The sequence below is a fragment of the Gadus chalcogrammus genome, chromosome 3 (assembly GCF_026213295.1).
Source record: "Gadus chalcogrammus isolate NIFS_2021 chromosome 3, NIFS_Gcha_1.0, whole genome shotgun sequence".
Taxonomy (NCBI): Eukaryota; Metazoa; Chordata; class Actinopteri; order Gadiformes; family Gadidae; genus Gadus; species Gadus chalcogrammus.
Window position 1 is genome coordinate 22,258,852 of NC_079414.1, and position 24,868 is coordinate 22,283,719.

Here is a 24,868-nt window from a genome sequence, read left to right on the forward strand (position 1 = left end):
CGCGAAACTAAAGACATGCCATGCTGTGTATGTAAATATAGAGCTGTGCTTTCAGGGAATTTGAATCATAATGACGATAAGGAGTAATTAACCATAATACAAACCACTTTGGTGTAGGAGGGGATAATCATAACGATTATCATGAGAGAGGCGGTGTGTGGATGCTTGCTCACCGGCCGTGTGTCCGTCTCATCCTCCTCTTCCTCCTTGCTTTCCTCGATCTCCTCGGTGACCTCTGCCTTGGCCTCGGCGATCAGCTCTCTGAGGGGCTTGCTGTCCACCACGCTGGACACAAAGGGGTGCTGGGGGCGCACCAACACAGAGGAACACGCATGGTCACACATAATTAGGGCTGGGTAAAATAATCGATTTAATCGATTTTGAATCGATTTCATTTAAATTTTGCAAAATCGATTCATAAGGCATGAGATCGATTTATTTATTTTATTTTAGTTTTTTTACCATTATTATTATTTTTGCACTTTAATAAGCAATGCCTTAATGCAATTTGCAGTGATGGAATGTTGTAGTTCAAGTAGACTTTCACTTGCAATTCCTTTCTAATTTCAGAATTGCACATTTGAGACTTGAGACAGTTTTGTTAACAGCTCAAGTTTAAACTGTCCAATTTAAAAGTTGGCACTTATAACCTGTTGTTTAAGATGAAGAGAAAAAATAAAGTACATTTGTATTTTGTAACACAGTTGAGCCATTTTCATTATTTAAGGGCAGATTGAATCGAATCGTGATTAATTGATTCAGAACCTTATGAATCGAAATCAAATCGATTTAGGAAATTGGCCACGATGCCTAGCCCTAGACATAATGCATCACAGTTCACTGATACGAATGCCCCCAACACAGAATGCATGGAATTTAGTGAGGTTCACTCAAACATGCATAGCTTTTTTATCGAGAAACATGAAAAACATAAAAACCTGTATAAAACAGAACACCCATCTTAAATTATTAAAACATGGTTATCTGAAGTATAAAGTCAAGGGTTACTTTGCAGGCAGCTCAAACTTCTCAAACTTGACGCAACTATTTCAATGCAGCCATCACTACTAGAAATGATCTAAACGTGTTCAGTATAGCCATCCACTGATTGCTTAACTGTCAAGAATAAAAGCAATCCAACCTCATTTCAATCAGCCCATGGATCACATCCCTCTCATTCAATTCTGTCCGTGCAGAAAAGGGTCAAGAAGTGCTCTCCTCGGGTTTATAATGACGCCTTGAGCGTTTCAGTGAAACACTTTCCTCCAGGAACCCGCCTTATTCAGCCTGGCTACCAGACGCACATATCTTAAATCCGGCCTAAGGATGGGCAGCTTCTTTGAGATAAGCACTTTCGTCGGTGGTGGACCACTGTTCTGTTTCTTGAAGCCCATCGGGACCTGATTTTAATAACAAATATTAAAAGTCCAAAAAAATCCCTGTAGTGTTACGAGGAGGTGTCCCATGGGGACACATCACCGCGGAACTCTGCACTCTGCTGGATTGGTCCTGACAGGACTCTCTTAACCCAATGGCACACAACTGACGCCTTTTTGGCTGACGTGGTGTTGACGAGGGTACAACGGGGGGGGGGGATGAAGAGGTGGGGGGGGAGAATAAGCATCCTCCTTGTTGGCTCATGTTCGACTCTCCCTGGCACAGGTGCAGCGCTCAGGTAAGCAGACGCCGCATTTAGTCTCAGGGGCGAGAGTTGGCCATGCTTTGGACGGAGTGCTTATCTGTGTGTGTGTGTGTGTGTGTGTGTGTGTGTGTGTGTGTGTGTGTGTGTGTGTGTGTGTGTGTGTGTGTGTGTGTGTGTGTGTGTGTGTGTCTGAGAAGTGCCTTCAGTAATAGTGTAGCCAAAGGGTTTAAATCAGGTAGGCGTGCGTGTGTGCGTACGTGCGTGCGTGCGTATGCGCGTGCGTGAGTGACTGAGCGAGTGTGTGTCGATTGTTCTTATCTCTTCTGTCCAAAGTTAGTGTGGCGTGTCTTACCTGCAAAAAGTAAAGTGCTGAATAATATATTTTGGTAATATGATATTGATATTGCAGATCATTATGTTACCTTGATCTTGATTTATTTTTTTTAATCATAATAAAAAATCTATTTGCGTTAAGAACATGAATGCCGATAAGGAACCTAGCCGTGGATCTTGAGTTCCTACAGGCTACCAGGAGTAACATTAGGCTGGTTAAAGATAGCTCCTTTTTCCGGATACTGGGGCTATACTTAGACGGCCAGGAGAGAGTGACCACACTCTGTGGTCTCTGTGGACTTATCTGCCCTTGTGGCACAGTTCATATCCGTATTATGAAGTGTTAATAGGAAACTATACATGCAATCTGATATTTCCTTAATGGGTTGAATTCATGTTATTGATACTTCCCCAAGCATCCCAAACTGTGCTGTCGTGGCCATTCAATTCCACATAGACGTGATTTCTCTTTGTATTTAAATAGCAGGGCCTGAACTGCTACTATGGCAGAGCGGCAGGCTGAGCATAGGGTCGGGTTTACCTGCAGGAGTTGTGCAGTACTCCATCTGTTGTCCACATTCTTGTCCAGGCAACGCCGCAGGAAGTCACTGAACGCTGGAGACCTGCGAAAGACAAAAGTGGCCACACAAACTTACACAGAGCCAATAATGATGAGTCGAAAGGACGACAAAAAAACGAGACCGGAAAATATTAGGTCAACATGGAACCGTTTCGTTAGGACATGGACTTAGTCATTGGTGTACAGCATGTAGCTCTCCTTGCTTCGCGAGAAGCTGCAAAAACCTGTTGGAAACATCCTCCCAGAGCCTTCATGCTATTGGAATCAAAAGGCATTGGAAAAGGCTGCGATGTACTTTGGAAAAGATCAAGCTCAACCCCTCCAGGCACTTTTTGTTCCTTTAGTGGCAGGAAAAGTGGATATGAACAGTGGAGGAGAGAAAGCAAGAAAAACAGCAAAAGACCACATATTGGAAACAAACGTTTTTTTAATTCTGGGTATAATTCCGTCCTCTCTGATTGGTTGAGAGAGGTGGAGGAGGCTCACCAACGGGAGGGCTGCATCAGGGTGGGTGGCTCGGCCTTGGCTATCTTTAGCAGCACCCTCATGGGGTTCATCTCGTGATTGGGAGGCTCCACCTGGGCCAGCTCGATCAGGGTGACCCCCAGGGACCAGATGTCTGCCTTGTAGTCGTACGGCCGGTCCTTGGACGTCTCGCACATGACCACCTCCGGAGCCATCCTGGAGGAAAGCAGAACGGGGCGAATGGCAAATGGACTGCACACATGCAGCGCTTTTCTAACCAGTGGCCACCAAAAGGACTTTACAATATTGCCGAACATTCAACCATTCATGCACACATTCACACACCGACGGCGGTGTCAACCATGCAAGGCGACAGCCAGCTGAGCATTTGGGAGCAGTTGGGGTGAGGGTTAGGTGCCTTGCTCAGGGACACCTCGACACTTCCAATGCCACGTCGAGCCGGGATCAATCTAGCAACCTTCTGGTTACCAGCCAACCCGCTCTACACAGTCACATGCTGCACATCCTTTTCAGGTCCCCGAGTTGAAAGTGATATGATGTTTTGTTTTGCTCACCAGTAAGGTGTCCCGATGAACGAGTCTCTCCTCTGCAGTGTTTTGGTGTTTTTGGCCGAGACCCCAAAGTCAGCTGGATTAAAAAAGGACAAAAAAAAAAGTAATTCAAAGCAGACCTGGATTAGCATTCTAATCCGCCGCCAGTGTTTCCTTTCCACGCACAGCTACATAAACCATAAACATCGGTCAATGGTGTTTAACACAAAGGCTTATCTCCTACGTTTTTTAAATGAAGGCTACTCAACATGGCACATTTGTATTTATAACAACCATGTCGCCTGCACAACCATTCAATCACCGTCTTTCTAAGTGTACTTAGGTGTCGTAACGCATGTGACATTTTATTTGGTCATGTGTTATTGGCTTTATAATGACATTGTTTCTTGAATGTTATGCTGTGATTGATTGACACAAGCACACTGTGGCAGATCTCTAATTATCACAGATCTCGATTGTCACATGCACACTGAGGCAGATCTCTGTCGTATGTGTATAAAGACATAGTCTGGTCAACAACCAAGTGTTGCTTCTTGCATGGTCGAGTAATCACACAGTAATCAAGATATCCGTTTTGTGCAAAGGGTTACACTGGCATCTTGTATTTTGTCACCGCACAAAACATCGGTTGTTCCGTCCTGCCAAGCCCTGATCCGCCCAGCAGCAGTGACTCATTCTCCTTTGAGTCAAGAGCATTACTACATCTGCTGTGGCTGCAGTCGTGCGCCAAATTATAGAGTCGCTGGTTGGCTGCGTTGCGAGGCATGTGGCCCAGTCACTCTATGTCACCCTGGTGTCTACCCTGGCCTACCATTACTGGGAGAGAACGACAATGGTGGGCCTTTCAGTTCTTTTGGTGACCGTCACGGCCTTGAATCAATGGACCAGGAATCGATTAAGAATTTAACATGTAATAAAGCCACGCTAATTTGGTTCCAATGGAATTTTAATTAATATTTGTATAACGACATGAGAGTTAAAGCCCTATCTTAACCCCAAAGGTCCTGGTTTGAAAAACACTTCACTTTTCAGAAATCGAAAGCAAGAGGAAACCAGTAGTCGTCCAACGGTTTGGAGCGCGTTGTTAAGTGCACCATCTCCATGACTGCTGCCCGTTTCCAGACTAGTGACTAGCACGTTTCTGGCGGGTGTCCGGCTGCATTCAACCCACCCAGCTTGACATCTCCGTTAATACTGAGAAGGATGTTGCCGGCCTTCAGGTCTCGGTGGATGATCTTGTTGTTGTGGAGGTAGAGGAGGGCCTGGAGGGTCTGTCTGCACACCACCCTGATCTGGGGCTCCGTCAGGGGCCTCTCCAGCTCTGCAGGGCACCACGGAGGAACACACGCCGCATTGCAACTTCAACTGCATGTCAACAACGTCTTACATGTACACATACGTGACGCCTCGTGGAGACGGCAAATCGAGCATGGGTGGTTCGCGTTCACGTTGCACGGGAGGAGTTTGCTTGTGAGCTTGGGTGTAAAAGCACAAACCAAACCACCGACTCACCTAGCATGACGGCATCCACGGCTCCTCCCCCACAGAACTCAATGAGGATCTGCAAGGAGGGAAGAGGGAGGCGTTTGCATACACACAAAGCAGCTGTTGCAGAGGTAAACAAGGAGTACGTATGGGCAACTTTTTCCCGCGCTAGTGCGTCGTAAACAAGACACAAAACCGTGGCCTCGTCTCGCGTCCAAAAATCCTCGATGAGCCGTCGACGCCGGGCATCGGGGATTGCCCATTTCCCTCGAAACTAAGTGAATGCAACACTGAGCCAGGCAAAGGGCTTGAGGGGGCTTTCAATATAAGCGTGCATTTAAGAGGATTGGCCTGATTGGAGCCGGGGCGTGGGAACGGTATCAGGGAGCGGTAAGCAAGACGGCGTGGCAGGGGGGGCTCCCAGCACAGCCCCGTCTCCAAACAGGATTAGCGTGTTTCTGTGTACACACTGCACATCGACGGGGGTCACGTTCAGCCACCATCGGGGCGGCCGTGGATTAGCCGTTTCCACGGACGCTAGTCCAATTCATGTTGCCAAATTGCCGATTAACAAAATCTCACTTATGTCGGTCATGACATGTCTGGCCAATTATTACACCTCGGGCCGAGGAGGAATGCAAACCATGCTAGACGGCCCATCCTGGAGAAACTAGGCCAAATGATCAAATGTACCAAGTCAAGATCGATCCTCTAGCTCAGAGAGCCCTTCTTGCATACCATACCGGACCGTACCGGATGCCTCGAGTCTAGAGACTTGTCTTTTGAACAAACAGGGCCTTCTAACGCGGGTTTGTCTGTGGGAGGGCTGTTTGTCTTGCTGCCCCTGCTGCCATACAATGGCCCCCACTGTGGCGTCTAACAGCAGTGGAAAGCAGAGAGGACCTCTAGACAAGGGCTGTGGCTGGCCTCTCCCCTTCATTCACCCCCCCCCCCCCCCCCCCCCACCTCCCCTCTCCCTCGCCCGGTTGCTTGAATAGAACCGTTTGAAAAGACACACTCTAAAAATATGATCACGATCAGGGAGAGATTTTACATCCTCCAGCTGAGCTGTTTTCACGAGGTCAAAGACAAAGATACAGACTGTGCAACTAAACCACGTTAAACCACATCATACTAGTTCTCCAGACTGGTGACGTCATGCAGGCTATATGCATGCACTGCTCCCACTAACACAACTTTCCACTCATTAAGCGTAACGTAAGTCTTTTATCTCCAGGAACAGTAGTCCTGGACTTAGCCTCCTGTGTGTGTGTGTGTGTGTGTGTGTGTGTGTGTGTGTGTGTGTGTGTGTGTGTGTGTGTGTGTGTGTGTGTGTGTGTGTGTGTGTGTGTGTGTGTGCTTGTGTGTGTGTGTGCGCGTGCGTGCATGTATCTATGTGGTGCGAATGTACGACTGTGTGTGTGTGTGTGTGCATGAATATGTGAGCGTGTGTGTGGGTGTGTGTGTGAGCGTGTGTGTGTGAATAAGTAAGCATGTGTCTGTGTGGTGCGAATGTACGTGTGCGTGTGTACGCGTGCGTGTGTGGGTGTGTGTGTCAGATGATAATCGCACATCTTTCATCGGACCGTGCCCCATTGTCTGCCGGACACCGATCGGCCCCTGCGAGCAGCTCTGTAATAAAATACCCATGTAATCGCCAGGCTGCAGCTTCCCCCGAGAGCACCGCACTACGCTACGCTGTTATGGCTATGCCCCTACTCCCTGGAGTCACGCTGGAGTCCCACTGGCCTGTTCCCCTGGCCCACATTCCTGGGAGTGCATAGATATACGTGTAACATTATTCTACATGTTCATGAGGTTGGATTAAGAGCGGCTGTGCCCTTCCCCGTCATTGGGTTCCTTCGATGGGCTTTGAGGAATTCCCTAGAGAGCAGGATTTAGCCTAGTAAAAATGTGTAATGTAAAATCATCTTAATTAACTGTCATCAAAGTATTGTGTATGGTAGCTTTTACTTGCTGTTGAACAGAATACTGACATCCTATCTGTGTCCAACAGAAGAGGAGCAAGTTCCTTTCTTGTGTAATAATAACCATAACAACCATTTGTTTTGAGAAAGCAAAAGCTGTTGTTTAAAGAGTGTTGTTGTAGGGCTTATATCTGCAGGGGCTCGATCATAGGATGTTGAAAAGACAAGACGGCATTCATGTCCCCAATGAAAGCCTTTCACTCGACACACCACAACAGAACACCTTCCAATTTGGCCAAACACGAACATCTTTGACCCATATTTCTGAAAGCTCAACTTGTTCCTCCACTACTATATTATGCCACCAGGTGTGGATGTGATCAGCCATTACAAGCCTTTTGAAACTCTTCGATTTCCTGTGTTTGGTGACATCACATGTGGGAGTGTCCACCTAGATGTATGCTGGATAGATCAGTCCACCAGCCTACCCAGTGGATTGTAGCAAACGTTGCTTATCTATCCATCAAACATCTAGGGAGACACTTGCACTTGAGACGTCACCAAAACACAGGAAAAGGCAGATATTCAAACGGCTTGTAATGGCTAATCACTCACAAATGGTGGCATAACATCCCCTCTTTAATCACATTTGCAAATGATATAAGCAAATGAGATGGGGAAACTCCCCGCTCATCTAGGAGTGATGTCTGTCCCCTCGAGAGAGCCTTTGCCCGGCAGCGCTGCTGCAGCTGTTCACTCGTGACAACCTAAGCAACCATCACACTGACGAATGGTGTAACGCTCAGCCAAAGTAGACTATAAACACCAAGGCCACCGGAGGAATACCATACCACGTAGTACAAGATGACTATTCAGCACCGCGGCTCTCATTTCCATAGATACCATGATGCATTACGACACTGCCCTTCACATTTTGCAATGCAAATGCTTGCGATCAAACCGGGAAGGTTTTAAGGAAAGGTTGCACGGCATCCACTGTCGGGGCACACCATTCCTTATAAACGGGCATTCCTGTTAAACCCTTGGGATATAAAACACATAAATGTCGGCAAGTCACAAGGTCCAATAGAAGCAGGGCCCTCGTCGAATCAACAAAACGCTGACCTTGGGGAAGCCTACTTACCCAAAGTTTGCTGTCATAGTAGAAAGCGTCGAGCAGCTTGACGATGTTGTGGTGGTCACATGACGCCAGGATCTCGATCTCCACCATGTAGTCCTCCAGCTCTTCCTCTGTCTTGGTGTCTATGACTTTGGCCGCAGCCAAGACCCCCGTCTGTTTGTTTTGGGCCTAGACACACAAACACAGTATCACTGGGAAGCAATGTTGTGAGGAACGTTTAGCTGACTGCACGGTTGAGATCGAGGTTTCCCACCACAGCGGCCACAATAGCTTCACAGAAAATGACACAGAAAACCAGTTGTTTTTTAAGCTGACAACTCTCCTGTTGGTCTTGGCTCAGTGAGCAGGAAGTGCTTGATGAAGTCTCTGTGGATATAGGAGACACACATATACTTCCTGCTGACCTGCTTGTTTCCCAGGGACAATTCTGGTGTCTGGTGTTTAAAAATGGCCCCCCAAATTACTAATCCCGAGATGTAAACACACACATTTTCCATTTCCATCCAATGTGGACCGTGGAGACAGTCCAGTCCTGCCCAGCAGGAGTGACTCATCCGGGAGGGAGAACATTAATAGGATAGTGAGGAGAAAATCCCAGAAAAGGGTACTACATGATGCACTTCGCTGCAATTTTCTAGTCATAAACACCATTCAATTCTACTTCTGGATTTCCATTGCCGGATGAGGAGCACTTCTAACACGCAAATAATGACAGTAATAGATGATGAAATAATGTTTTTGAATTAGTTTCCTCGATGAAGAGTTGTGGTATCTCCGAAAATAAGCTCTGTATGGGGCCTGGAATTTCAGACACTTCGTAATAGGCAACTTGTGCCTCGGTCACTGTGGATGAGGATTAGGCTTAAAGGGCTGTAAAACGAAAGAGTCCTCAAGAATTTCTGGAGACTGCAACTAAACAAAAAAGGGACTATGGTATAGTTGGGTTTTGAAAGAGGATTCTGACTGAATAAACACAAACGATCATCTGAGTATGCAGGCCTTCTGATGTGTTTTGGGAGGTTGGCACCGAACCTAACACTACAACCTGATGCTCTCCATAATATTATGGTCATGTTTAGCCTACGTGTGACATAAATACTGAGAGAATCACCGCTGCTGTTGTATCATTTAGACGCTATGCCTATGAGCCCTAGTTAATTGGAAATGTCATGATGATGGAAGGGGAGGATGAATGCAATAACCAGTGAGAGACCAGTGTGAAATGCATTGGTTTGGGTGTAGTGAGCTATGCAGAATGACACATCAGGTTAATAATCAGAAGGAACCGGGTGAAGATATATAGACATTGGAATATGCAACAACAACAACAGCAGCAGTGCTCAACATGCGCAGGTGTTAATTGGATCCAACCCACCTTGTACACCTTCCCAAAAGCTCCGTCTCCCAGTTCACCGATAATGTCCCAGATCTCTTCGGGGTTCTCGTCCCTATGGACGTGTTCATACTGCTTCTTCTTTTTCTCAGAGCCTATTTTAAATATCTTTCGGAAGTTGAAAAACGACATGATGGATCCTTACGTTTTAGGCTCACAGTAAGATCTGAGCTGTTGATTTTCATTCAATGGTGTGATTGCATTGTGACGAAGTGTGTGTAAGAGTAGGATGGATTTCTTGGAATATCCATAAACTGTGCGTCTGTGTCTGTGTGTGTATAACAATTTATACCTCAATAGTGAAAGATATAGCTTTGTGTAGCCTTTGATAGATTGGACTGGAGAATCCAGATGGTCCTTTCACACACATTATTATTGAGCCCTTACATCCACGGCCACTGTAGAGATTTACTATATTCTAAAAGTCAACACAAACAACAACAACATCATATCACGCAGAGAAAAGTTACACAACAAGTCCTCCTTTGCCCGACAGCACTTCGGTACTCCTTTGTCAGCCAACGAAACGAGATGGTCAAACTGTTGGCGGGTCCAATCCCGGGTATTTTACTCCGTGAAACACAACCGCGATCCCCCCGTTGGTCCTTAAACATAAAACGCGTCCGTGAAAAAGATCTATCCAGAGGGCGAAAAGCGCAAATCTCCCGTTAGTTGATGAGGCACGGGGTTCGGTAATCTAGTGGATTTAAGTGTCAAAGCGCGTTCACGAGAGCGCTCGATCGTGGTCGTTCGTCGCGGTCGCGGAGTGGAGGCTGGCCTGGAGCTCGTGATTGTCCTCTAGATGCGGACACAGGTTCGATGCCCCAATCCGTACAGGAGACACGTGGAGCTTGTGACGTTTTTTTTATATCGAGGAAACAAAGAGGCAAATGTCTATGGAGGGCGACGTTTATAAGGGAAAAACCCAATCGGAGTAGGACATGCTTGCGATATTTACATTTGGAAAATAAGGGGCACACGTTTCTTTGTCTCTTTAAAACGACATTTCCCATGAGCGCCCGGGGCTACGTCTTTTTTTTGTAAGAACGCGCACGCACGTACTACAAACACAACATACTTATAACAATTATTTAAATTACAATATATATTACCCGTATATAATATGCAGGTTTAAACCTTTCAATTGAAAAATAATACGATTTTAATAATTGTAATAATTGTTTAAAGGGCATGAAAGTGTGGCGCGTCACGTGACCGGATGTTGGTCACAGTTTGTGCTGCTTTCGAAACCCAAAACACTGCCTGTACGTGTCTCAGTCCGACGACAGAACTTCTTCATGATATACAATGTATTCTGTAATGATTACACATTGGGATTAGGATGAGCCAGGAGGATGAGCCTCCGTCCACCCTGTGGGGCTTGGACCCCATATTCTCTGCCTTTTCCCGGCTTTATATCAAAGACCTCCTTCAGATCAGAGAGTCCTGTCAGGTGCCAGGTAACTTGGTTTATCTCTTCTTTGAGAGTCATAGTAAATAAATTAGCAATATCTGAACTTTTGCTTCTATAAAAATGATCTGAAATTGTGTTGTATGGATGTAAGCGGAGTCAATTCTTGGCCTGTTTAAGTGATTCTCACCAATTATTGGTAGTCATAAAATATTGGCATTGTTAACAATACTATCAATGACATTTTCCTTTAAAACTGCACAGGTATTTTCTTCTACAATTCTCATCCAATCTACAAGGTAGATGTCCTTGGGACAGTGGTCTGCAAGAGAGAAAGAGACGACTTCTTCTGTTATGGAGGTAACATCTGCCATCAATCTGAAAGTGACTACTAGGAAATTGCTATGCCAATCTGTTATCTAATGTAAGTTGTCTCATTCAAAATTGCTTAGGCACCAATAGTAAATCCTCAATGTTGTTATGTCCATACTAGGGAATGATTAACTTGAAAGTTTACAAATCATTGGTAATTCACAAATAAATACGATTCAAAAAGTACAGTTATACCAGTGTACCAGTTAGGTTCAATAGTAGTTAACAGGTGCCTTTTCTTCTATTCCCAGTGGATGATGGTACTGGTGTTATAAACTGTTTGTGTTGGAAAAATGAGAAGTGGAGAGAATCGGGCGATCCTCCTGGTAAATATATCCAAACGTGCACTTATGTATACTGTATACTTATGTGCTCATCTATGTAAATCACGTTTTTTTTTTATATACAGTGCGCTTTAAGTGCTTCTTTGATTGTTTTATTTTGAATCCTGGTTCTAGTGGCACCCAGGGCACCAGCGCAGTCTGAGCCAGGCCTCAACGCCTTAGCGGAGCTGAAGAAGCTGCGGGAAGCTCAGAGGAGATCTTCCCAGCTGGAGATCGGGGAGACGCTGAGAGCCAGGGGCCCGATGAAGACCTCCAGGCAGCAAAGGGAGGTCATGGCCTCCACCTTCTGTAAGTGTTTCTGCAGGAGCTACCAGGTTCTCAGCAGTCTGCGATTTGTACAGTCACAGGCCAATTTGTAACCCTATTAACCAAAATAATTTATTAATAAATGTTGTACCTTATTATTGCGTGTACCTAACTTTTTCAAATAACCTGATCTGAACTTAATTAACGATTTTGAAAGTTATTGTCTTTCCATATTATTATGCCCTTAATAGGCAGTTGCCAGTGACTTGTGATAAGAATTTCAGGGCCCAGTAGGACTCTGTTCACACAGAGGTTGGTAAAAAGGAACCGCAAGGGCATTTATCAGGTGTGGGGGGGGTGTGTGTAGTTGTGAGACACACAACTACACACATTCATTAAGCAGACACACATGTCCAAACTGGATCCCAGTTCACTCTGTGTGTGTGCGCGTGCGTCTAGATAAAGTGAATGACCCGGTGATGGCTGAGCAGATAGCCTGGATGATGGAGGTTCCTGATCTTTACCGAAAGTGCTATGATAAACCATTCCAGCTACAAGCTAACAGCACCAGGTAGCCACAGCCAACAATGCTAAGATAAACCCTTAATGACAATAATTAGTACACTAATACTAATGCCTCATGAAATTGTCATTCGGCTGAGATGAAGACTTCTTCGGAATGACACTGATGATTGACCTCATTTCTGTACAAATCCCTCAGAATGTAGTTTGTATTCTTTTCTTTTTGTCTTAACATGTTTGTTCTTTTACAGTGGCCCGACTGTCGGCCGCGTTAACAGGGCAGCACAAATCCTGAAGGACTTCCTGAAGGAGAAGACGGTCACCAAGTTCAGACCCTACGATGTCCTGGACCTTCTGCAGCCTCTGGTCTGCAGTCTACCCCAAGCGAAACCAGGAGACCAGGGACCACAGAAAGATGTAAATGTTTAACGTTTCAATGGAATGAATACAGATCAATGCCTGACACTCACTGTACTATTTAGTTATGTAACAGATGCAAAAGCAACCTACAGTTGATGTGTTTTTATGGTTCATGATATTAATAAGCAGGTGTGTAGGTCATCTTTGCTCAAGGGTGCCTAAAGGCACATCGCGTAGATAGACTGGGGTTTGAAACCAGAACCCTTTCAGCTTGGAGTCACATCCTACCTACAGCGGCCCCGTGTACACCACAATGCCACAACACAACGCACTATGTTCCTCACAACGTGAATTGGACAACTGACCACAAAATACTTCAACATTTCCAATGGGCGTTATTAACTCCTTCACGGCCGCATCTTCAATGTCTTGAATGACCTTTGACCTCTGCCCTCTGACCTCCAGCCCTCCGCCCAGGCCATCGTGGCGGGTCCCTCTGCTGGGCAGCAGCTCCGCCAGCTGCTCAAGGAGAGCCTGCAGGTGCTCCAGGACCAGGGCGCTGTGTACCGCAAGGTCAAGTCCCAGGACGAGCTCTACCACGTGAGGGCGCGCTGTGGCCGTCTAGAGACGGATGCACGTTGAACTGGGGTGATACTCTAGCCCGGCTTTTGCCGGACCAAGCTCTATCGTAGGTTGCACGTTGGTCTGGGGAGGCTGCTGTCATTTTTCTTCAGCACAAGAGGCGTCATCAACGGGCCTAGTTCGAATGACTCTGTACGCAATTGGCTGCTTGCCGTGGCGTCCCTGTCGTTGTTGTGTTAAACCAGCCAAGAGCGCGCCAGGGGGAAAAGCCAGCTTGGTGATTAGCTCCCTCGAAAGCGTATCACAAGCAGAAAGAAATGCATTGCTCCATTCTGGACCCTTCTGCAGGGTGAATTCAAATCGCCGGCAGAATGGGCGAGGGGCCACCAGTCTAGTGGTACTCTGCGTCAAGGTCCAGTTTGAACAACACCCAATGCTTTTGCTCTCTGTTAGGTGACTGAACAAGACAAAGACCTTCTAATCGCTGTCAAAGACGTCATCAGGGAAGACTCCAAGAGAGAGAAATGTAAGGCAGAGTAATTTACATTGATGATTAAAAACAAAATTATGATTACTATAATTTAAACTCAAATGTTTGAGTGTTTATTGGGGGGTTTGTGAAAATAGTTGTAATGTGTAGCATTCATGTCCAAAATATTCTATCCATCTTTTTTCTTTTTATTAAGTGCATTAGAGACGTAAAAGTAGAAATAACAATATCCAGCCTCTCTATGATGAATAAATCCCAAGTGTGTCGCAGTGTGTGCTACACAATTAACGAGAACTTGTTCTTGGAAGTAGGGCAGTTGGTCGTGTTGCATCAAGTCATTTTCTGAGCGAGCTCTCCTGGTGCTCAGACGACGTCACCCTACTCCGTTGATGATTGGCTGCTGTGTTCCTGTGCTCGTAGATGCAGAGAAGGGCTGCCACGTCCTCCACGTCCTGTCTGCTGTGAGGCAGCGCTACAGCCCCAACATCAGCAAGGAAGCCCTGGAGCTGGTCCTGAGAACACTGGAGTGCAACAGCGACGTCATCAGCACCACCACCAACCACTATACCATGTTTAGCTAGGTGTGTGTGTGTGTATGTGTGTGTGTGTGTGTGTTCGTGCGTGCGTGCGTGCGTGCGCGCGCATGTGTGTGTATATGAATGTATCGCGTAATGACCAAATAAATCTTTATTATTTTACATGTATTGCTGGTGTTATTTTATCATAATCTCGGATCAAGCAGTCCTATTATGCTCATCTGAAGTCGGATTTGTGAGATTTGCACTTTTATCATGTCATTGGAAAGTGACTTCGAGATTTTAGGTGGCAGGGTATTGCAGTGGATGGAGTAAATGTTAAAAAGGTACTGGATTCGATCCCCGATGCCAGCAAGTTATCTGTTGGGGTCCTGGAGCAATATGATTAATACCTACACTGTAACTAACACATAGAGGTATTATTCTGAAGGGAAAGTTATCTAATGGGACTAACACATTGCATACAAAAGGGAATGCACCAAGCAGTTGGAGACACTGAGTCATAGTTTGGAGACCCATGTCATTCTTGCGCAACACTTTCTCAACAAAATCCACAGCTATGGGTGAAAAGTGCTTCGATACTTTTATTTGAAAAAGGTACCAAAGTACATAATTTGTTACATGATGTACATTTGAGAATATCCGACTTGAATAAGGGACAAGAGTATCCTACTAGTTTCACTAATGCATAAGACTACCATGGTCTACTTGCTTCAGCTTACTCCATGCACTTTCCTATGAATCGTGAGGAGGACATCGCATGTTGATGTGATAAGAACACTAGAGGCATCTGGCTGAAGGCGGTCGACGCTCTGTCCAGCAGCGCTCTGTCGCCACCTGCCGACCAGACCGTGATCAGACGGGTAAACTGCAGGTTACCTTGGCGCTGGTCAACCACCTTCTGAACTTTATTCTGTCCACTCTGGTTCCTCTAGCATATGAGTCGTCTCTACACGAGTTGTTTTGTTGCATGTGTAGCTTCAGAAATCATTAATGGAATTATAGCAATCAAACATGTGCCTACTCCTCCTCGAGCAACAAAACAACACCAGGATAACAACAATATTCATTGTTGGGAAATGAATCAAATCATAGATGCTAATCGTAACTTTATATCGAACTAGTACAAAATTGCCTCACCCTACTTATCATAACTCGGTGCATACGTTTAGGTATACACAGGGGGGCAGTGTTTGGTCGGTAATTGGCCTGAGTTCGTCTGGCAGTGCAGCCGATTGGCTGCCTGGGAAACATCTGTAGGCTATCTTCACTGCACGCCTGGACAATCTCTCAGCAAAATGCATTGTTTGGCTATCCATCTGCATGCTTTGATACAAGTAGCCTATTTGATTGTTGCTTACGAGTTCTGTCACCGCAGCTTTAATTAACCTGCAATGCATTTGTAGCGACCAGGCCAACCAGGCTCGTTCGAAAACTATGTATTTAACAAGATAGATGTCATCCGTTTCCTTATAATCTGCACGATTTATCCACGGCATTCAACATCGATGGGCTGACATTTATTGGTCCACCGGGCTTGCACGAAGAGATCTCACCACCAGTGCCTTATTTTTAGTAGCCCGAGGGGAAGTGTGAAGCCCATCCCACTCGATTCCCCCAAATGATCTCGGCTCCTGTCTCTGCACAATAAGCGCACGACAGCCAGGGCACGTTGCCGGGTGTATAGTGCAGCTTTCACCGAAGCCTTTCCAACCCTAAAGGCATGACACCACCTCGGTAGAACACCAAAGGAGACTGGGACAGACTTTTTTTGCGGCTTGACCACATAATCTGTGCTCGAACACAGCTGTTCCGACCTCCTCTGGTTCTGGAGACAACGTGACCGTCGTTGGGTTGCATGCATTCGGCAGCACTGAGTGCAATCGGAGCCAACGATGCAATGGACTACCAATAACTTTCATATCGGACAAGGGTTCGTTGTGATTCAATGATCTGAATCTGGAGTCGAATATACGGAGTGATATCACAGCCGGGCTAGTCATATTTTCCTTGACACAGCGTTTAATGAATGATCTCTTATTCTTGCCCGGACCAGGTATCCTCCCCAGTGCTGCAGTTATACCACAATCTGACATTTTTATGCATAGTCTGTGCAGAATCAAGATGCAGTTTCGGACAGTGCTGGACGTGAAAGTCGTGGACGTGGAGAAGAGACGCAATCCATCAAAACACTACGTGAGTTGCCTACCTCAACTTGATCAGTGTCCTTCATACCTTTCCCCCTCGGTCCGTTTAGAAAACTGTAACCTTATTCATTTCCTTGCGGTTATTCAAAGGGCGATTGCTCAGGCCGTTACTGACGTACCTTTTAAATCAGCATTTAATGTGTATTTATCATCATTACATCTCAAAAACAGTCTGTTCTATTGGAAAAGCTGTCTTAAAGGCTATGAGCTCTGCGTTGAACCTGTCATAGAACAGGTCCAATGCATGCGTGTGTGTGGACATCTGTGTGCCATGATGCATATCGTTGAGGTTCTCAGGGAATATTGCTTGACAATTGTGTCTGTTGCCTGACGAATGCACACACGCGCACGCAAGCACGCACGCACGCGCATAACACACACACACACACACACACACACACACACACACACACACACACACACACACACAGAGACACACTCTTATATGACGTTGACAGTGATATTTTCATATACATTTGTGATTTGAAACTATACTGAAGCTACCTTCTGTTTTATGGGTCCGTCAGGACCTGTCGTCCTCCAAAATCTACAAGGCTTTCCTTAATCAAACCCCAAACACAGATAAACCCATTTTGAGGTGGCCTGCTTGTCATGTTTTTTTCATGCAGTTGCTATCGCACACTATATGGCTAGCAGCAGACACACTGTAATGAACACAGAGTTGGAGTGAGTCCCACTTAGGTGACGCTCATGTTCATGAAGCGTTTCCTCTTGTTGTCATGTTTATCGATACCCAGCTTGCAGTAAGTGGCGGGGTCTCTGCATGGCAACCGCAGCACGCCGTGCCTCGAGGGGCATCTTCTGAAACATCATAATAAACCACTCGCGATTAAGACATAAGACGACACAATTATGCTTCCATGGAATTTCAGTCCAGCGTCATCCTCTCTGCATCCTAAGGATATATCAACACAACTAGTGCCCATAGATTTCATGGCCGTTGCAAAGCAAACAAACACACAGGCCTCTTGCATACAGTGCCTTGTATGGTGTTATTGGATAAAGTAAAGCTTAAATACGCTCATCATCTTTCTCCCAATGGCTCCATTCTTGTGTGTGTGTGTGTGTGTGTGTGTGTGTGTGTGTGTGTGTGTGTGTGTGTGTGTGTGTGTGTGTGTGTGTGTGTGTGTGTGTGTGTGTGTGTGTGTGTGTGTGTGTGTGTGTGTGTGTGTGTGTGTGTGTGAGACAGACATAGTGAGGCGTAGAGTAGGGGAGAAGTGCTAATGCAATGCAACCAATATCAATTGCTAATGCACATTACTGAATAGTTCCACTAGAGACACACATACCTGCTGCTACCCGCTATCACTAGCCTGCACGGTAGAACCATGGGCTGAACACAATGAAAGGTAGCAGTGAGGCTCCAGTCAAAATGCCTGGAGGCCACCATTAGACTAAAACATACCTGGAAAGACTGGTGTGAAACAACACTTGTCAATATATGCTATAATTACGACTTGTTACAAAACAAATATCCTATGCTGGTATAGTCGGTATACAGGGAAATTGAGCATTCAATACCATAAAACATATATTGTATTGTCTTTCTGGACCTGTTTTGATAGTTTAGAGAGAATCTGATTAAAAGTGAATGGTCTATATGTTTTAAGAAAAAGAGAGTTGAATTGTTTGTGGTCCTGCTGTCTTGTAATGGGAGCTTGGCGGACCAGGACCGGGCTGTCGGTACAGTGCTGTGTGTCAGGTACTGTGCTGTGTGCCGGGGTCTGTTCTCCTGCGCTCCGGCTGGGCCATTCCCTGGCCTAGTTTCCCTGGCTCCCCATCTCAGGAGAGCTGCCTGGCCACTGTGAGAAGAAACCAGAAATATAAATAAAGGGGTGAGTGGGGGCGAGTGAGAAAAAAGAGCAACGGGAAGTGGGGGAGAAAACAGTGTGTGCGTGTGGGGGGGGGGGGGGGGGGGGAGAGAGAGATGTCGCGGAAGAAGGAGGAGGGGAAAGTCAGTGATGGGTTGAACCGACAGGGAGATGGGAAGAGGACAGGGAGAACAGCTGGGATGTCAGCTGTAATATATCCCGTTTGTGCTGTTTGTGAAACCGGCTTGAAATGCCGATCCCATAAGATGCGGTTATGAGTCCCAGAGTCTGGAGGCAAGGACGGCCTTGTTGGTCCGCGGGGACGGAGCAGAGATTCATTATGCACACTCTCTCATGGATGTATGTATACACGCGCGCACGCACACAGCCCCGCAGGAACACACACATACACCGGTACATTCACACCACACACACAACCACACATATGCACAGACATTCATGCACACTCACGCATGCATACACACACACAAGCACATACACAGACATACACACACACACACACTCATGCATACACATGGACACTAGGCTAATTCATAGGCACACACCACGCACGCACGCACGCACGCACGCACGCACGCACGCACGCACGCACGCACGCACGCACGCACGCACGCACACACACACTAACAGGCGCATATAAAAACACACATACTCAAACGTTGACACAAACACATACACTCATGCAGTAAAAGTTCTGTGTGTGTGTGTGTGTGTGTGTGTGTGTGTGTGTGTGTGTGTGTGTGTGTGTGTGTGTGTGTGTGTGTGTGTGTGTGTGTGTGTGTGTGTGTGTGTGTGTGTGTGTGTGTGTTTTAAATGGGGTGAATAGTGAGGTGGTCGGGGAGAAACAAAACTGTTTGAAAACAGACCCATTTATTTCTAGCGTCTGCTGTGACCCCCGCCGGTCCCCGGTCCAATAACATTGAACTCTCTCCAGTGAGTCCAGCAGTGCCTTATATTCTACCACGAAAGACTAGACTGTTTGTGTTTTAGTGCTGTTCAACAACTCTTCAGAGAGAGCAGTTCCCAACTCCGGATATTTATTGGCCCATCAAACACTGCGCGATATCTCGGTGAAAGGGGTCCCTGTTTGTTGACCGTGGTCACCCCCCCGCTTTTTTTTTACTGGGGCCGTAAGGGGAACGCCTTTAGTACTGTTTATTTTTGCCTGGTCTTTGTTTGGCAGAGACGTGTTACACTGCTACAGAGGGTCTAGCAGAAAGTCACCAATTCCCCCCTCTCTGTCTCTCTGCCCCTTACCGAGAGAGGGAGAGTTAGCATAGGGGAACATATTTCTGTCAGGGCGCTTGCCACTCAACTGTCATTGCCCTTACCCTCGTTGAGTTGTCTGACAGGACAGGACATATACACGTAATCCCCCGTTAGGATATCTTTGCCTCTAGAAAGGATGCCAAATAGTATGTTAAATAAACATCTGATTCAGCGGAAAAAAAAGTACTTTAGGTCTTTAGTCTTTTGGTACATTTTTGCAGAAGCATCAATGTGAAAGCCACCTTTCTGTCGGCCATGGCTGTTCTCTAAATAATTGTGCATCATGGGATATTCTAGAGGCCTAAAATGTATGCAGCATTTGGGGCTTGGGACACCAGACCAAGATCGGTGACAACCAAACTAAGATGCTAATCGATAATGATTTGAGGCTCAGTTTTTTCCTACTGTGTGTGTGTGTGTGTGTGTGTGTGTGTGTGTGTGTGTGTGTGTGTGTGTGTGTGTGTGTGTGTGTGTGTGTGTGTGTGTGTGTGTGTGTGTGTGTGTGTGTGTGTGTGTGTGTGTGAGTGAGAGTATAAGAAACAATGATTGGCTGGTACATCACACAGCACATGTTGGCGGCATGCCTCTCCCGCTCCCTTCGCTGTACTAAATCACTGACCAGAAAAGGAAACCAAGTAGGTGTAGGTCTTCCATGTTGCTATAATATTGTTGTGGCAGGAGGGTCTTTTGTCGCTATATGCCTGCGCCATTTCAGCCAAGGATAGTTGAATACTTGCAATCAGTCAAAGTTATGGGCTTATTAGTTTTTGGATTGTTAGAACAACAGAGTGAGTGTAGCTGTACTGGTCATTGCCTTGTGATGGAGGGACGCAAGTGGACACAAAGGGAAAGTATCTGCTGAGTCAACCTTTTCATTCTCCCCCTCCCATTGCCGAGAAAGAGACCCTTCTCAGCCCAGAGTCTGACCCATTCCCACTGGCGCCCCCAAGACACGATGTTGGCCTTTGGTAAATCGGATGTGGACACCGTTAGACAAAACGTGTGTTGTTGGTTTGATCTATGAGCTAGAAAGGGCACTATTTTGGCAGCAGTTAGACATAACGCATAAAAAAAAAAGGAATCTCACCATACACCCACTGCCAGAGCTGCTGTTGTGAATGAGCGTAGTATTTTTGCCCCAGTGACTGTTAAGTTGTCGTCTTGTGCCGAGACACTCGCATTAAAAATAATATCGATAGAGCTTCTTTTTTTTTAGGGACTTAATGATTTTTCCGAGGCAGATTCAATTAAAGCCCACAGGAAGAGGAACGCTGGGATCGTATCTATAAGCCGGTCTTGACCCTGGCACCGTTTCCAACTTGTGACCTTCTCCCGTTTTTTACGGCAGCGGAGATGTGGAAGCACTTCCATATGAGAGGGGTTGTGCTGAGTACGTCTGGTTTATATGATTGGTTTAAATATAGTGCGCTTTAGGCGGGGTTCAGTGCTTTTAGTGGCTAGCCCTGACATTCTCTACTGGGCATTCTGCCTCCTAGTCTCCCCCTTCAGTGTGTATCACTGGCACACTGGGACCCAGCTCTTGTTCTCAAACCGTAAGTCATGGATTCTTATTAATTTAGCTTTCTGTTTGTGTTGGACTGTGTACCTAATTGACAAACATGAGTTGTACGTGTTGTTTTGTATGTATCATAGCTGTAATGCGTTCTTAAGGAAAGCCAAGACAACAAGTCAAATCACATAAAGGCTGTCAGAGCTATCTCAGCGGTACATGATGGGGCAATCGAAGTCCAATCTTTTCCTGTCACAAGAACTCATGTTTTCACAGGGTGATTTTTCATTTTTTTGCCAGACTTTGTTTTTCAAGCTGCACCTCTTCCCTGGGAATTGCTAGATATTGGCTACAAGGTGTTTTTCCCCGCTATCTGGGACACTGGAATGATCACAAGGCAGTTTGAATTTTTCACCCCTTCTCCTCTCTGCAGTTCTTCGGTTTTAACAAGCAGATGATCAGACTTTTAAAGGCTGGCATGTCATTGAGTCTGTATAATTAATTGCCAGTTATACTACAATCCTATAGGGTAAACATTGATCTGAAGAGCCTGCGCGTTCCAGCCTTAGATATTTAATCAACCAATGTGCTCTATAAAATACATTAAGTCCTTCCCATTCCTTCTGTTACGCAAACCATTGCTATTTAAAACAAAACTGTCATAACTGATGATTGTAAGCGTGGATCTCATTAATTACTCATGAAATATGCCACTCATACACAGCTATTATTTAAAGTTATTATAAAGTCACAGGCAGTGAATATAATACTTTTGTCACCTCATTGTTTCCAAATCCCTCGACGACTAGCTCTTAAAACTTCCCTGTTGCCAGATATAGGCCGGTCGTAAACCCTCTAAGGGAAGTCTCAACCACGAAACCCAGGCTTCTTAGGGAGACTGGGGAATGAATAGACAAGCCATTCATTAGCTTACTATTCTTTTAATTATGCCTTTGGTCCACACTTGAAAACGCACAAAAGGAGACAGAGTTCAACACATTGTCGCCATCATTGGACAATGTCCTAATTTACCATCTTGATATTCATAATACAGAAAAAGACTTGGAAAGCACAAAAAACAAATCAAATGCTGATCCTAAGATTGGACTTATCTTCTGTCACTTGCGAGAACAGCTCGTTAGCATCTGATTATGTGGAATTATGTAACCATCCCACCATCATAGATTATTACATATTTTTGAAACAGACATTTACTGAGTCACATGCCTATTTGTTTCCCCAAACGGGCCAAGGAATGGGAGGCGGATCTTAGTCAAGTCGTCTGAGTCAGGACGTACACACACAGCCCCACTCTGATGCATCACTGTAAGGAACAATGGCCTCTGAGATGTCACATGATTCTTAAGAGTCACCCATCAAACAGACCGGCTTCAACATCTGATCATAACTTTTAAAAGTCGAACAATGGCGTCTGCTACAGCCCTTTGCTTTGTAGAGTGAAAGGCAGGCTGCCTAGACCGCCATCATCAACCCCCTGGGTTTGATGGAATACCTAAATACCTATTTCTGGAACAGGGAGGGCTTCGTGTTTTAAGCCTTCTGGTTTTGCTTTGTCGGCGCGTGGCGGGCTGGGTTTTCCACTGAGGTTTCCACTACATGCACATCTGCTTCTCATGGCAAAATCCTTTGACTCTGTCCACAGATTCAAGCCTCAACTCTAATTTTGGAGCCAAAATAGTTTTCTTTCCCCTCCTATGGTCACATAGTCACATTGGATTGAAGTTTAGCCAGGAAAGCCTGATGAACACCACAGTGTGTGTGATTTACAGGCAAATACATTAAAGGTGATGTCGTTAATGTCTGTGACGGCACTAAGGAACCCACAGTTTAGATTACGATGGCTCCTGGGATTCAAAACTGGGAGCTTCTAGATGGTGGCTACTAAAGATAGGGTCCTGTTGCCAAGACATGTGATACATGCATTCAATTCAATATTCACACACACACACACACACACACACACACACACACACACACACACACACACACACGGTAGAAAAAGTCCCTGTAACAAGGTCCATTGCTACACTCTACCTAGGTGACTTTTCCTGGGCTCCTCCAAACACAAGGACCCAGGGTGGCGGTGTTGGAAGCCGGTTTATTGTACCGTTTGCTGATAATGAAACGTGGCGCTGGTGCTCCATGTTGCCATGCAGGAGGTCTCTCCGTGAGTGTGCGTGTGTGGAGATGGATAGTTTAACCCGTGCCCATTGACCTCTCTATTCGCAAAAGGTGTACCCTCTACCCAGCCCCAGAGTCCACTCAGTCTGACCCGGGCCGGGGAGGCTGCTTGAGCCAGCAATCATCCAAACACACACTCCACAAAGCCAAAGTAGATGGCCATGCACACAGACAAATGCACTGTCAGCCATTATGGTGGACTCAATCCACAGTATCACACGCACGCGCACACACACACACACACACACACACACACACACACACACACACACACACACACACACACACACACACACACACACACACACACACACACACACACACACACACACGTCTTCTATCAGCGATCCATCAGCGGCCCTCGCTGACCTTTTGATGTGACACTGTGTTGAAGGGTGAACACACCAGGCAAGGGCTGGAGATCTGGAGATAGAAATGTGTGCCTTGAGCCACACCAGAGGCTGCTGGGAGGCTGTGTTCTGCGTACCGGGGGGGGGGGGGGGGGGGGGGGGGTCTCTCCGCTCCTGACCAGCAGGCAGTAGGTGTGGCCCCTTCCGACTGCGACCGGACCCCTGAGATTTGGTCTCTGAACCTCTTTTGGTTTCAAGCTCTCCTACTGCGGCTACCGTTACTCTGCAACCTTTGATTCACTCTCAACCTTGTTCTGAGCTCAGCTAGCGCTGACACCCGAGGGTAGGGGATGTGTGAGTGTTAACGGTCGACTTAAGGCGACGGTCGACCTGAATCCTGACCTTCAGGTTCGTCCTGCGTCCGTGCTATAGATCTATAGATCTATGCACTTTAGTTAACCTAACTGTGTGTGTGTGTGTGTGTGTGTGTGTGTGTGTGTGTGTGTGTGTGTGTGTGTGTGTGTGTGTGTGTGTGTGTGTGTGTGTGTGTGTGTGTGTGTGTGTGTGTGTGTGTGTGTGTGTGTGATTTAGCAAATGGTAAAACATTAAAGCTCATCAGCACCACCCCAGAGTTTCTATGACGGATGAGAAATCATCCGACTCGTTTGTATGGACTGAGGAAAAAAAAAATGGGCTAATCTTACTTTCTGAAACTGCATTTGTCAACTTGTAGTGAATGTCTCCTCAGCAGGATGAAAAAAACGCTGTTTCATCCATCATTATGCAAAACCTTTCTTCGCTGGGAGACATTTTTGTTATTTTTACAAGCAAGGTTTGTGTACGTTTTGCACATTTCAGGTGTGGAGAACGGTGTTGTTGCGGTGTTCACCGAGTACTGGCTAAGTGAATCATAAGCCTGATTAACACTCCCTCCGACATATTTATCAAGGCAGTTAAAATACAACACCTGGGGCTAATACGCATTTTAGCAACACAACCCAAACTAAAATAACCATTAAACCCACAAATTATTCAAACAGTGTCTTATGGTCCTACCCTGCCACGAGGCGGTGGA

The 24,868-nt window shown here is 46.0% G+C and overlaps 3 protein-coding genes across 7 annotated transcripts in view; 2 read left to right on the top strand and 1 right to left on the bottom strand.

Annotated features, from left to right (window-relative positions):
• Positions 1–10,381, bottom strand: part of slkb (STE20-like kinase b) — a 23,749-nt gene extending 13,368 nt beyond the window's left edge. The window contains exons 1-8 of the mRNA XM_056586710.1: positions 9,522–10,381; positions 8,150–8,314; positions 5,105–5,153; positions 4,764–4,913; positions 3,596–3,668; positions 3,042–3,236; positions 2,517–2,598; positions 174–302 (exon numbers count right to left, since the gene is read on the bottom strand). Of these exons, the coding sequence (XP_056442685.1) occupies positions 174–302; positions 2,517–2,598; positions 3,042–3,236; positions 3,596–3,668; positions 4,764–4,913; positions 5,105–5,153; positions 8,150–8,314; positions 9,522–9,671 (993 nt within the window). The 5' untranslated portion in view covers positions 9,672–10,381. The remainder of the gene's footprint in view (positions 1–173; positions 303–2,516; positions 2,599–3,041; positions 3,237–3,595; positions 3,669–4,763; positions 4,914–5,104; positions 5,154–8,149; positions 8,315–9,521) is intronic.
• On the top strand, positions 9,549–14,563 carry stn1 (STN1 subunit of CST complex). 5 transcript variants are annotated; one of them, XM_056586739.1, is made up of 10 exons: positions 9,549–9,698; positions 10,881–10,999; positions 11,250–11,310; positions 11,574–11,648; positions 11,781–11,954; positions 12,372–12,483; positions 12,686–12,851; positions 13,260–13,394; positions 13,830–13,902; positions 14,287–14,541. In XM_056586739.1, the coding sequence occupies exons 2-10, from the start codon at positions 10,895–10,897 to the stop codon at positions 14,445–14,447; spliced, it is 1,062 nt and encodes a 353-aa protein (XP_056442714.1). In that variant the 5' UTR covers positions 9,549–9,698; positions 10,881–10,894; the 3' UTR covers positions 14,448–14,541. The 5 variants fall into 5 exon arrangements, with proteins under 5 accessions (XP_056442714.1, XP_056442715.1, XP_056442713.1 ...); XM_056586740.1 differs by lacking the exon at positions 9,549–9,698 and adding an exon at positions 10,265–10,353; XM_056586738.1 differs by lacking the exon at positions 9,549–9,698 and adding an exon at positions 10,270–10,353 and having other exon boundaries at positions 11,215–11,310.
• Positions 14,564–15,691: 1,128 nt separating this feature from the next.
• Positions 15,692–24,868, top strand: part of sh3pxd2aa (SH3 and PX domains 2Aa) — an 85,678-nt gene continuing 76,501 nt past the window's right edge. Inside the window, exon 1 of the mRNA XM_056586777.1 lies at positions 15,692–16,598. Coding sequence (XP_056442752.1) covers positions 16,428–16,598 — 171 coding nt within the window. The 5' untranslated portion in view covers positions 15,692–16,427. The remainder of the gene's footprint in view (positions 16,599–24,868) is intronic.

Excerpts from the sequence above, each read along its gene's own strand:
- stn1 (XM_056586737.1), top strand. The coding sequence starts at position 10,359 with ATGCCCCAATCCGTACAGGAGACACGTGGAGCTTGTGACGTTTTTTTT. Across the intron at positions 11,955-12,371 it reads GGTCATGGCCTCCACCTTCT|ATAAAGTGAATGACCCGGTG; the intron begins GTAAGTGTTTCT and ends GCGTGCGTCTAG. Across the intron at positions 12,484-12,685 it reads CTACAAGCTAACAGCACCAG|TGGCCCGACTGTCGGCCGCG; the intron begins GTAGCCACAGCC and ends GTTCTTTTACAG.